At 45.1% G+C, this 14512-nt stretch overlaps 1 protein-coding gene across 1 annotated transcript in view; it reads left to right on the forward strand.

The window, feature by feature from the left end:
* The window catches only part of LOC139240107 (protein unc-13 homolog B-like), an 893314-nt gene that overhangs the window by 748564 nt on the left and 130238 nt on the right, over positions 1-14512 (forward strand). Inside the window, exons 20-22 of the mRNA XM_070868486.1 lie at positions 1394-1544; positions 2480-2548; positions 14252-14341. Of these exons, the coding sequence (XP_070724587.1) occupies positions 1394-1544; positions 2480-2548; positions 14252-14341 (310 nt within the window). The remainder of the gene's footprint in view (positions 1-1393; positions 1545-2479; positions 2549-14251; positions 14342-14512) is intronic.

The following is a 14512-nucleotide window of genomic DNA, read 5'->3' on the forward strand; positions in this document are numbered from 1 at the left end:
ATCAGAGCCCAATCTGCATATTTAAAGAAGGGCTCCACCAGTTTCTAGTGGATGTCATGCTCACCTACGCAGAAGAGCAGCTTAAAATGGAAGACTGCGGGAAGAGTGTGGGATGTCAATAGGTAAGTCTTCCGGGCAATTTTATCTACCTGCCCACCTGGTTTTCGCCAGGTTAGCAGGGATCACACTTATTATTTTGGCTTAATGGAGATGAAAAAAACAGCAAATATCATGAATCGTATTTTTGTAATTTTCATGTTTTTTTGTGAGCGGGAATGGAGTTAATAACAAGGACTTGTTAAGCCACGTAAAAGAAATACAAAGCAGATACTTCAAATTGAAATAGCTGAAAAAAGACTAAAAACATTAGAGTGAGCGGTAAGATGGAAAAAACTGCAAATGTTGGTAATCTGAAATAAAAACATTTGTAAAGGAAAAATATACATTAATGTGTCACACAAACATCATCCATTAGAACTGATGTTCTGAAGAAGTGTCTTTACCCAAAATAGTAACCAATTTTTTCAGATGCCCGTTGACCTTGTGTTACTTGCAATATCGGCCCAGAATTTGCGGTCAGCAACAAAGCGTCTGCGATCGCCGCTGATCAGAAAGAAAGCTGTCCACAAAGATCTTGCGATCTCTGTGGTGAAAACTTTAGCTTTCTCAACCCTAATTTGAATGTAGCGCTGTCAAAATGAATCCCCAGCATAGACCAGCAGTGATGTCATCAAGCTGTCTGAGCAGCCAATTACGTTGAAGAATTCTCACAGACAAATCCAGAAAATATAAAGCAGTGATTATCATTTCACTTTTAAAAAATTTTACAGAGCACGAAATATAGATTGGGACATACATATGGGGTTAAGGGAGAAGCTGAAATATTATAAACAAACTTAAAACATTTTTTAAATTATTTTTAATATCTAGTAATTTTTACCATAATGGAGAAATTTAACATTCCACAAATATAAAATTAGTTTTTCAGGGCTAGAACAGTTGTTCAACAATCAATATGCCATTAAATTACAGTTACACCTATTCCAACAAGGCTTAACTTTTTATGGGGTGTTTAACAGCTATAGCTTGTGGCGGAGCAGGGAGTGTCTGACCGCAACTTCAGGATTTTCGTGTTTATCTGCGCATCCGCTAAATCCTGAAGTTATGCTGTTTCAGAGGGGTAATGACAGCAATGGCTGATAGCTTCACCGTCATTACCACTGCAAAATCTGGAACATTATTTTGTTTACTATTAAAATTCATGGGTAACGTTGCAAAATTAGGCTTTGCTGGAGATATTTGAAATGTGTAGCAGAAAACTCAAAACCTTTTCTATTTCCATTATATGAGTGCTATTTACGAAATACCTAATTGTATGCTTCTGCCATTGCAGGCATTTTGCTTGTTTGTCTTCTAAATACATGTGCCCTGGAGTGCCAGCAGTAATGAGTACCTTGTTAGCTAATATCAATGCATACTATGCACACACCACTGCCTCTACCAATGTATCTGCCTCTGATCGCTTCGCTGCTTCAAACTTTGGGGTATGTTCTTGCCTACAGTTGCCTTAGATGTTTGTGTATTTTATTTTTATTTACATTTTCGTAAGCTGTTTTCCACCCAGTCTATGTTCTCTCTCCCCTGTTGTACACGGTTTACTAATCAGGAGGGCGAACACACAGGCAACTTGCTCCAAGGTGCTCCCAGAGCTGGCCAGTTACAGGTCTGTGAGAGCAGTGCAAGGTGACAGGCCTTTGGTTATGTGTTCCTCTCCTGGTTTCCACACAGAGCTTCTCTGAAACAGACTAGGTGAAATTGAGATTCTATTGTGTGGGACACAATAGAGCACCATTATGTGCCATTTGTGCCTTACAGTTCGCTATCTACGTACCTGTACTAAATAAGTATATATGCTCTGTATGTTTTTCATTACAGTAACCTTAAGAATAACTCAGCAGCTTATGTATGTTGTTTCACTTGATGGCAAGGCTATTTTTAGACACATTATTTGTTTTTGCTTAGTCTGCATTATGTTGCAATACTGCATAAAACAGCGTATTTTACATTTTGCTACTGATTCATTAACTGCCATTTAGCAACTGCTAGATATGCCAATTGTTATTCTTAAAAACTTCTACAATAACTGTCCAGGTGCTGAGAAAGACTGGAACATAACCAAAGCTATATTCATACTTTCGCTCAAAATAGATGAAAAAACAACTCAAAGTAACTGGAAAACATTCACATACTAGCTGTTGTGATTGAAAGGGAAAACAGGAAAAAGTACTTTCAAAAAAAATGTGAACAAGATGAATAAAGTAATAAAAAAGTAATTAGATTCCAAAATACATTGCCACATAAAAACTTAAGAATATTTCCTCAGTGTTCTGCCTATTGTGGATGATGGCTTTTAGTAGAAAGGCTTTTCATTTTTGTACAGTGGTGATTTTAATTATTTCCTTTTATTTTAACAAATTAGAAAGAAAGATTTGTGAAACTGCTTGACCAACTGCACAATTCACTTCGTATTGACCTGTCCATGTATAGGGTGAGTGTAAATGCTCTTACCTATCTAATTACTATAACACTGTAAAATACTGGATAATACTTTTCTCAGTAATCCTGTGCCTTTTCTCGGTAATCCATTGCAGTTCTAGATTGTGGCAGAGGAACAGCAAGCATGTGACGTTGCTTGATACTATATACCATTATTGCCTACATTATTATTAATGATTTCACTTAAGTTGAAATGATTATGCAGCTTGTCGTTAATAGTAAAAAAATAAATAGGGTAGAAATTCACCTCTGCCGGAAACGGGTCGTACTTAGGAAGGTTCGGCAGCAGCGGGGCAGAAGTGGGGACCGCAGGAAAAACCACCGAGGAGAACTTTGCAAACGGCGGCCATTCGACACTGCCACGTGGTCGCCACTTTCCGGCGGTAGCAGACCCTATCGGGAGGTTGAATTTCGGCCCCAATAAGTGGAAGCAAGTTTCACAGGAGCAATTGTGTTCTGATTCTGCTGATATTTGCAAACCACTTAAGCTCTACTGTTATGGTTTCTGATGCCATCACAACTTCTTATTGAGTTGCTGCTTTGTGCCTAACTGCTTGCTTCCATTATCCTAATTAATAGACAGCCAAATTTCACATTGATATAAAGTTTTTTTTAAATATGTAATTATTTCCTACCAATGGGTCAGCTCAGCTATCACAGGATGGATTAAATGGAAATACAGCAGAGCTACACCATTAAATGGAAAAGAGTTAGTTTTAAAAAGGGACTGCATCATTAACAGGTTGGAAAGTATGTAATTGACTGTCATTTTTACAGCTTTTCTCAATTTCTCTGGAATACTGTAGTTGTAGTCGGGCAAAATGTGGAAACAGCTACTTATTAGGAAAACTAGCATCATTGAATACATAGGAGTAAGATTGGTAGTGGGCAACAATTTTATCTAGAGATATTCATGAACTTGTATTATTGAAGGTTGCACTTAGTTGTGTTATTAATAAATGTTCAATCCCATTCCAGGAATTGTTCAGTACCATTCCAGGTTACCGTCATGTATTCCCTAAACCAGCTCTGTACATAAACTGCCAATCTGTTGCTTTGTCCTCATTTTTTTCAGTACTTAAAGGCCTAGAAATTGGCCATTACAGCACATTTTGGAAATAAAATGGCAGCTGCCTCACTTCCACCCGCTGCCAGCAGGTCCTGCGGTGGCCGCCATTTTCGGCTGGACGACAGCGCTGCCAGTGTCCATGCTCGCTGCGGATCTGTAGTGTAACATTCACCTGACACCTGATGTGCCATTTTCGAGTTCACCGCTCCACTTACTGGCCTGTGTTAATTATGACCAGCTGAACAAGCGTTGACCAGCAGGAAGGAGGTTTCAACAACATTATTTCAAGGGATCATCAGCAAAAACTTGCAGCTGACATGTTTCTCAATTTGATTGGCTCTGTGTAACTTTCTGCAACTCTTGCAGCTTTCCAAACTTCTTTCAAGTTCCTAAGGTAACTGAGAGTATTTGTTGCAAGTGGTGAATGCTTTAATTCTTATTTAAAGGCTTCTCATCACAACACTTGCTCATAGTCATGGGGGCTCTACTTGCAGTTCCTTTCGTGCTCGAGTATCTTCAGGAGAGAAAGCGGAGGCAGCAAAGAAGAGAAGACAGATGCAGAGGGAGGAGCAGAAGGGTTCTCAACAAGAGGCTTTACCCACCTAGGGCCTTCCAAGAGCACTTCTCATATCCACTTAAGCAAGGAGCGGTGTATTGGGAGACTCCGCTTCACCAAAGAGGTGGTCGCAGAATCACCTGCAACCAGACCTGCAGCCTCAGAACACGGTTACCACGGCTCTCCCAGTGGCCCTCAATTTCTTCGTCAGCAGATCTTTCCAGTCTGCAGCAGGAGCTAAAATCTTCCGGTTTGCTGTCCATTGTTGAATCCAGATGTCACAGAGGCTCTCTTCACCAAGAGAAGGGATTACCTTTTCCTCTCTCTGAACAGAGAGGAGCAGGTGGAGCATGCATGTGCCTTTGTTAGGATCGTGGGCTTCCCAATGGTGCAGGATGCCATCGATTGCACCCACGTGGCTTTGTGGGCGCCGCATACCAATCTTGAGATCTTCCATAACCGCAAAGGCTATCACTCACTTAACGTGCAGTTGTTGTGCGACCATACCCAGCACCTCCTGATTGTCAATGCCCGCTATCCTGGCAGCAGTCATGATGCCTTCATCCTCCATCAGTCTGGTGTGCCAGCAATCTTCCAGCTACCACATCAAACCCAAGGGTGGCTGCTCAGAGATGAGGGCTATCTGCTCTGCACCTGGCTGATAACTTCCCTCTGCAACCCCAATACTCGTACCCAGAACTCATAATGCCATTCATGCTGCCACCATGAACATCATTGAGCAGATCATCGGGCTGCTGAAGCAATGATTCCGCTGCCTTGACCACTTGAGAGGAGTCCTCCAGTACTCATCGGAGCAAGTGTCCCATCTCATGGTGGTCTGCTACATGCTTCACAACTTGACCATCATGAGGACGCAGCCCTTGAGAGCAGGGATTGCTGGACACCTCAGCAAGAAGACACACGGAGTAAGGAAGGAGGCAGGCAGCCTTTCGGACGGGCTGTCCGTGAACGCTTTATCAGACTCTGATTTGAGTGAATGAAACCCCAGCTCCCCATTGCTCACCACATCCCATCATTATCATCATCATAGGTGGTCCCTCGAAACGAGGATGACTTGCTTCGACGCCAAGAAAAGGACGAGTTCACAGGTGTTTCAATGAAGGACCCGAACTACATCCTGAAGTGTGGAAAATGCCTGTATGTGCATTTTTTTAACATGGGGTGGCCGTTGCACACCAGCCACCACACGGGCTTGACAGAGCTAGGTCTTGGTCCAGTGGCAATAATTACCCAAGACAACTGGAGACCAGCTCTACTGCACGGACCTAGTGGGCACACGTATCGCAGTGTGGGCTGGTCCATGCTGCCCCTGGCCCCGAACTCGCGCCTCCCTGGGCCCTGATCACGTCTCTCCACAATCTCGCGCCGCTCCTTCGCCCCGACCTCGCCGCTCCTGCTGTACCTGCCCCCGCTCCAATCACCGACCTGGATCTTGATGACGTCACTCTTCACAGCCGTCTCCCTCCTGCACCAGCAGCAGGTCGGGGCCATAAAAGGAGCGGCGAGCGGCGGCCATGGGCAGCGTGGAGGCATGCCACTGCAAGGTACAGCGCGAGCTGGTGCAAGAGGGCGACCACACCCCATCATACCATCCCTCTGTCACAGAACATCATAGCGTCCTCCTGGACACAAAACTGAAATGAGAGCCACTACAAAACAAACATTCCAAACAAAATTAATACATTTATAAAAGTATTCAATTAACAGTAAAATATTAACTAATCACCCTTGTGCAATCCCTTAGTGCCTGTCGTGCATGTGCCCTTTCCTACTCTCGTGCTCCTCTACGCAGTGCTCCCCCCCCCCCCCAGTGGCAGCAGCATGGCTGGTGAAAGGCTGCTGAGTTTCCATGGAGGAGACTACTGGCAGGACGGGCTCGACAAGCAGTGCACCTGGAAGGCCCGCTGTAGACGGCACCAATCTGGACTGGCTGGCTGACTGGCAGCAGCAAGGGCAATGGCGGAGGTGCTATTGTGGGAGTAGGAATGCTGTCATCCTGAGAGAGGACAGCAGATTCCTGCTCCAAAGACCCACTGCCACTCCCCCGTGGTAGCGCCTCACCATTCCAGCAATCTGTTGGAGGACAGCTTGCTGGCCTGCTACGTCACCCAGCAAGCCCTTTTCCAGACTCGTAAACCCAGCTATGATGGCAGCAGTCTGAGCTTCCACTGTGAGACATTAGGTCGCTTCCGCTATTGCTGCAATGGAAGCAGTGACATCACCCATCACATGCAGCATTATGGCTGGGTCCACAGTTCTCTCCTGGAGTTGTCCATCACTTCCAGTCTGGAAATCATGGGCTCCAAGCTCTGCGCAAAACTCCATGCAGTGTTGGAGCTGGACTCCTACATGCTTCTTGACACTGACGAGAGGCTCTCTGGCAAGCTTGCTATTGCACCTCGGATTCCCGTGTGCATGCCCATCACCCTTCTTCTGAAGGCTGACCCATCAAGATCTTCATCTGAGTCGTGTGCAGCAGACGTCAGTGAACTGACACCCAAGCTACCCTTTCCCCCGGCCTTGCTGCAGCCCACTCATGTTTAGTGTCTCACCATGTGCAGATCCTGCAACTATACTACCCTCTAAATTTGGCGCTGTGCCAGTTTCTGAGCTGGTGTGTGTGAGTATCCAATGCAGTAATGGTGTGCCACCTTCTTCATCTCCACTCTCCTCCATGACATTGGGGACAGGCTGTGTTGGTCATCTGAAAGCAGAAAGGCATAAGAGTCAAGTTATGGTGAGCGGGGGGGGGGGGGCGGGGGAGCAAGATATCCATGCATATAGCATCAGCAGGTTGTAAATGAGATGAGATTTTGGAATGAGGGAGTAGTGGGATGTGAGAAGGATTCGGAATGACCATACCGTTAATGTCCCCATGGGCTTCAACTTTGCCCGTTGCCATGAATCGGTGACTTCCCCTCCAGTGATGTCGAACACCTTCTCCTCCAGTTGGCTCAAGGCCCGTAAAACGGCTTGGCTGCCTCCCATCTGCCGCTGCTCACAGCAGTTGTGAGCCACCTTGGCCTGCAAGAGAAAGGGAAGTGTGTCAGTGGGTGTGGTGCAAAGTGTTGGGTGATGTGCCTGCCATAGATGAATAGCTGCCAGTGTGTGCAAGGTATGAGATATTAGTGTTATAGCAGTGGTAAGGTTGTGAGGGTGAAGTGAACCTATGATTGTGTGCTATGAGTGGTGATAGGTAGATATTGTTGTTAGGTGAATGCTGGGTGCATTGAGCGGTATGTGAGGCTAGTTGTGCAGATGGTGGAATATGGCATTTGCTGAAGCCTTCACTCATCTTGGCCTGCCATGTGAGGCACTTTTTAAAAAAGGAGGGAGAGAGAAAACAGGTAATTATAGACCGGTTAGCCTGACATCGGTGGTGGGGAAAATGTTAGAATCAATTATTAAAGATGAAATAGCAGCGCATTTGGAAAGCAGTGACAGGATCGGTCCAAGTCAGCATGGATTTATGAAAGGGAAATCATGCTTGACAAATCTAGAATTTTTTGAGGATGTAACTAGTAGAGTGGACAAGGGAGAACCAGTGGATGTGGTGTATTTGGACTTTCAAAAGGCTTTTGACAAGGTCCCACACAAGAGATTCGTGTGCAAAATTAAAGCACATGGTATTGGAGGTAATGTATTGACGTGGATAGAGAACTCGTTGGCAGACAGGTAGCAGACATTCGGAATAAATGGATCCTTTTCAGAGTGGCAGGCAGTGACCAGTGGGGTGCCGCAGGGCTCAGTGCTGGGACCCCAGCTATTTACAATATACATCAATGATTTAGATGAAGGAATTGAATGTAATATCTCCAAGTTTGCAGATGACACTAAGCTGGGTGGCAGTGTGAGCTATGAGGAGGATGCTAAGAGGCTGCAGGGTGACTTGGACAGGTTAGGTGAGTGGGCAAATGCATGGCAGATGCAGTATAATGTGGATAAATGTGAGGTTATCCACTTTGGTGGCAAAAACAGGATGACAGAATATTATATGAATGATGACAGATTAGGAAAAGGGGAGGTGCAACGATACCTGGGTGTCATGATACATCAGTCATTGAAGTTTGGCATGCAGGTACAGCAGGTGGTGAAGAAGGCAAATGGCATGTTGGCCTTCATAGCTGGAGGATTTGAGTATCGGAGCAGGGAGGTCTTACTGCAGTTGTACAGAGCCTGGTGAGGCCACACCTGGAATATTGTGTTCAGTTTTGGTCTCCTAATCTGAGGAAGGACATTCTTGCTATTGAGGAAGTTTAGCGAAGGTTCAACAGACTGATTCCCAGGATGGCAGGACTGACATATGAGGAGAGACTGGATCAACTGGGCTTGTATCCACTGGAGTTTAGAAGGATGAGAGGGGATCTCATAGAATTCTGATGGGATTGGACAGGTTAGAGGAGGAAGAACGTTCCCATTGCTGGGAAGTTCCAGAACCAGGGCTCACAGTCTAAGGATAAGGGTTAAGCCATTTAGGACCAAGATGAAGAGAAACTTCTTCACTCAGAGAGTGGTTAACCTGTGGAATTCTCTACCACAGAAAGTTGTTGAGGCCAGTTCATTAGATATATTCAAAAAGGAGTTAGATATGGCCCTTACAGCCATAGGGATCAAGGGGTATGGAGAGAAAGCAGGAAAGGGTTACTGAGATTGAATGATCAGCCATGATCTTATTGAATGGGGCTGCAGGCTCGAAGGGCCGAATGGCCTGCTCCTGCACCTAATTTCTATGTTTCTATGTCATTAAACTTCTTGCGGCATTAGATCCATGTCCGCGACATGACACTGTTGGCCATGGCATATGCATGACTGCGGCGAGTGTCCTGCCTCCTGACGCGCCAAAGCCTTTCCACCATCTACAAGGCACAAGTCAGGAGTGTGGAATACTCTCCACTTACCTGGATCAGTGCAGCTTAAAAAACACTCAAGAAGCTCGACACCAGCCTGCTTGATTGGCACCCCATCCACCACCTTATTCATTCGCTCCACCACCAGCGCACCGTGGCTACAGTGTGGAGCATCCACAAGATGCATTGCAACATCTCGCCAAGGCTTCTTTGGCAGCACCTCTCAAACCTGCGACCTCTACCACCTTGAAGGACAAGGGTAGCAAGCGCATGGGAACACCACCACCTGCAAGTTCCTCTCCAAGTTACACATCATCCTGACTTGGAAGTATATCGCCGTTCCTTCATCATCGCTGGGTCAAAATCCTGGAACTCCCTCCCTAATAGCATTGTGGGAGTACCTTCACCACACGGACTGCAGCAGTTCAAGAAGATGGCTAATCTTCTCAAGGGAAATTAGGTATGGGCAATAAATGCTGGCCTTGCCAGCGACATCCACGTCCCATCAACAATTTTTTTTTAAAAAAGCTATCTCTTGCCAGAGCCTTCTGGATTTGTGCTTTGATGGCTTCCTGCCACCCTGTGGGATAAGAACATAAGAAATAGGAGCAGGAGTAGGCCATTTGACCCCCTCGAGCCTGCTCCGCCATTTAATAAGATCATGGCTGATCTGATCATGGACTCAGTTCCACTTCCCTGCCCACTCCCTATAACCCTTTATTCCCTTATCGCTCAAAAATCTGTCTATCCGCCTTAAATATATTCAATGACCCAGCCTCCACAGCTCTCTGGAGCAGAGAATTCCACAGATTTAAAACCCCTTTGAGAGAAGAAATTCCCCCTCATCTCAGTTTAAAATGGGCAGCCCCTTATTCTAAGACCAAGCCCCCTAGTTTTAGTTTCCCCTATGAGTGGAAATATCCACTATGCATACAACTTGTTGAGCTCTCTCATTATCTTATATGTTTCGATAAGATCACCTCTCATTCTTCTGAACTCCAATGAGTATAGACCTATACTACGGAACCTCCCTTCATAAGTCAACCCCTTCATCTCCGGAATCAACCTAGTGAACCTTCTCTGAACAGCCTCCAATGCAAGTATATCCTTCCTTAAATATGGAGACCTAAACTGCACGCAGTACTCCAGTTGTGGCCTCACCAATACCCTGTACAGTTGTAACAAGACTTCTCTGCTTTTATACTCTATCCCCCTTGCAATAAAGGCCAACATTCCATTTGCTTTCCTGATTACTTGCTGTACCTGCATACTAACTTTTTGTGTTTCATGCACAAGCACCCTCAGGTCCCTCTGTACTGAAGCACTTGCAATTTTTCTCCATTTAAATTATAATTTGCTTTTTTATTTTTTCTGCCAAGTGAATAACCTCACATTTTCCAACATTACACTCCATCTGACAAATTTTTGCCCATTCACTTAGCCTGTCTATATCCCTTTGCAGATTTTTTGTGTCCTCCTCATCATTTGCTTTCCCACCCATCTTTGTATCATCAGCAAACTTGGTTACATTACACTCGGTCCCTTCATCCAAGTCATTAATATAGATTGTAAATAGTTGAGGCCCCAGCACCGATCCCTGTGGCACCTCAACCAGAAAATGACCCATTTATCCCGACTCTCTGTTTTCTGTTAGTTAGCCAATCCTCAATCCATGCTAATATATTACCTCCAACCCCGTGAACTTTTATCTTGTGCAGTAACCTTTTATGTGGCACCTGATCGAATGCATTCTGGAAATCCAAATTCACCACACCCACTGGTTCCCCCTTATCCACCCTGCTCATTACATCCTCAAAGAGCTCCAGTAAATTTGTCAAACATGATTTCCCTTTCATAAAACCATGCTGACTCTGCTTGATTGAATGATGCTATTCCAAATGTCCCGCTACTGCTTCCTTAATAATGGACTCCAGTATTTACCCAACGATAGATGTTAGGCTAACTGGTCTATAGTTTCCTGCTTTCTGTCTGCCTCTTTTTTTAAATAGGGGCATTACATTTGTGGTTTTCCAATCTGCCAGAATCCAGAGAATTTTGGTAGATGCATCCACGATCTCTGCAGCCACTTCTGTTAGGACCCTAGGATGCAAGCCATCAAGTCCAGGGGACTTGTCTGCCTTTAGTCCCATTATTTTGCAGCGTCTTACGGAGACATCGTTGGTGCTTTTTCTCCAGCGATTTGAGGTGTCTATATATATGGTCCACGTCTCTGAGCTATACAGGAGGGCGGCTATCACTACAGCCCTATAGATCATAAGCTTGATGCCAGATTTGAGGGCCTGATCTTCGAACACTCTCTTCCTCAGGCGGCCGAAGGCTGCACTGGCGCACTGGAGGCAGTGTTGAACTTCGTCGTCGATGTCTGCCCTTGCTGATAATAGGCTCCCGAGGTATGGAAAGTGGTCCATGTTGTCCAGGGCTGCGCCGTGGATCTTGATGACTGGGGGGGCCGTGCTGTGTAGCGGGGTCAGGTTGGTGGAAGACCTTTGTCTTGCGGATGTTTAGTGTAAGGCCCATGCTTTTGTACGCCTCGGTGAAGATGTTGACAATGACTTGGGAGTTCAGCCTCTGACTGTGTGCAGACGCAAGCGTCGTCCGCGTACTGTAGTTCAATGACAGAGGATGGGACGGTCTTGGATCTGGCCTGGAGGCGATGAAGGTCGAACAGGTTCCCACTGGTTCTATAGTTTAGCTCCACTCCAGCGGGGAGCTTGTTGAACGTGAGGTGGAGCATTGCAGCGAGGAAGATTGAGAAGAGGGTTGGCGCGATGATGCAGCCCTGCTTGACACCTGTTCGGACATTGATTGGGTCTGTGGTGGACCTGTTGGTCAGGATCAGGGCTTGCATGCCATCGTTGAGATACCACCAACGATGCCTCTGCAAGATCTTGCAAATTCCCTGAGAGGACAGATGCACCAACGTCAGTGTTCTTGATCAGGCCAACATCCCCAGCATCGAAGCACTGACCACAATCGACCAGCTCCGTTGGGCGGGCCACATTGTCTGCATGCCGGAAACAAGACTTCCAAAGCAAGTGCTCTACTCGGATTTCCTCCGCAGCAAGCGAGCCCCAGGTGAGCAGAGGAAACGTTTCAAGGACACCCTCAAAGCCTCCTTGATAAAGTGCAACATTCCTACTGACACCGGGGAGTCCCTGGCCAAAGACCACCCTAAGTGGAGGAAGAGCATCTGGGAGGACGCTGTGCATCTTGAGTCTCGTCGCCGAGAGCATGCAGAAAACAAGCACAGGCAGCGGAAGGAGCGTGCATCAAACCAGACTCCCACCCACTCTGTGCCACCTGCGACAGAGACTGTAATTCCTGTATTGGACTGTTCAGTCACCTGAGAATTCACTTTTGGAATGGAAGCAAGTCCCGGATTTCGAGGGACTGCCTATGATGATTACCGAGTACTACTACTTTCGTGATAGTGATTGTATTAAGTTCCTCTCTCCATTTAGCCCATTGATTATTCCCTATTGGGATGTTTTTAGTGTCTTCTACCGTGAAGACTGATACAAAATATTTGTTGAAAGGACACCTTACTGGCTCGTTCTCTGTGCTGCTGCTGCTGAGCCATGTCTTCCAACTCCAATGACAATGAGGTGCTGCTGCATCAAAGCATTTCCCCTTTAAGTATTGGAGAGTGACGAGACCAAATATTACTGGCCTTAAGACTGCACCCAATATTGGCCCACGTGTTGAACGGTAAGCCAACTGGCAGTGTATTTAACGCCGAGATCAGCACCCCAATCATGTAAATGGGCAAACAGCACAAATTTTATGTGCTACCTGCACTGCTTTGAACGGGAGCTACCAAATAGCGCTGGCCCATGACACCGCCTATTTTCAGGCCATATCCAATTTCTAGGCCAAAATGTTTGTCTCAATGTGTGTCTGTCAGTTTGAATCTGTCCAGTCAGCAGTTGATTTTAGCTGCAATCTTGCCAGTTCTGTTCAGTGTGGTTCTTCCAAACAGAAAGTTTAATTTGTCAGAAAGATGTATCTGATCACTTCCTGACTGATCACTTCCTGACTTGCCCTCCGCCTCTGCCACAACTCCGATCAATTTTCCTAGGTTAGTGGTCATTTGCCATGTAGGACAGGATCCCCGACACCAAAAGGGAGCTTGCCACTGGCAATCAGCAAAATCCTGGAGTTGCTGCAGTGTGACCACTGTAGAAGCAGTAGAGTATTTAAAGGGACAGAAGAGCTCCCCCAAGTGGAAAAGGCCTAAGAAAAGGCTTTGGGATTGAAATTAAGGGAAAGGATGCTTCTTCTGTACCACTCTCCATCAGGAGCCTTTGGGGCCATTAGTGCCGTTATCGTGGTCTGCCACTCCCTTCCACCAAGCAATCCAGGGGAACAGCGGTAAGAAGGGCGGGCAAGAGGAAAATAGGCCAGGATGCCAGAGCCCGTCTTCTCACCTAAATTTACATGCAGTCGGGGAAGAGGTGACCAGTGGTAGTCCCAGCATTGGGAGAGTAAAATCCAGCAAGGCAGCAGTAGGCCTCATTGCCCCACCATATTGCCATTACCACCACTATCCCATCCAATTTGGACAGAGGAAGAAAATCCAGTCCCATGTTTCTTAGAATTAGCTCATTGTTATGTAAGATTATGGTCAAATCGTAATGAATATTCATGATTTATTTTCAGTCAAGGAGTATTAAGAGCAAAAAGTATTTTTATTAATGGAGTTGATTTTAGAAGGAAATGAAATATTAGCTAATAGGTTAATGTGGTATAATTTATTTTGGACTGTTGTGGATCAGAACTCTATTGCATGTCATCTTGAGCTCTTTCTCGTAACATAATGAAGGATTCAGCAATTGATTTTAATAACATACCGTGGTTTTCTATCAGCTATTCTATATTCAGCCCCAGTATACTTGGAATCATTATTACTGATACAAATTTGGTCATCTTGTTTTATTCAGTGTGAAGGTGTGGCATAGTAAGATGTTTACCAGAAGATGAAATCTTGTTCCGGTGTTAAGAAATGCTGGAACGAGTCCTGGTTTGTGTGCTGAAAACCAAAATGAATGTGGAATATCGTGACCTAAAAATTTAACAAGCATTTTAAAATGTATAACTTCAAATTCATGTTTTGTTTGCCTCAATCTGATGTCAAAGAAAAATAATTATTTGAAGAATCTGAAAGCCTGTTTTATTTGACAGAACAATTTCCCTGCAAGTAGCCCTGAACGATTGCAAGATCTGAAATCTACAGTTGATCTCCTAACCAGTATAACCTTCTTCAGAATGAAGGTAATCTCTTTTTACTACCTTTTATAATCTGCATTTTTTGTCAAATTTAAACAATGAACAAGTGCAATAGTTTCAAATTCAGAAAGGAGGAAAATAAGTCTGCTTGTCAGTCAGGTTCTATGTGTTTTTTTTTATAACCTCTTTTTTTATTTATCTTCCTTTTAGGCCTCC

The sequence above is a fragment of the Pristiophorus japonicus genome, chromosome 2 (genome assembly GCF_044704955.1).
Source record: "Pristiophorus japonicus isolate sPriJap1 chromosome 2, sPriJap1.hap1, whole genome shotgun sequence".
NCBI lineage: Eukaryota > Metazoa > Chordata > Chondrichthyes > Pristiophoridae > Pristiophorus > Pristiophorus japonicus.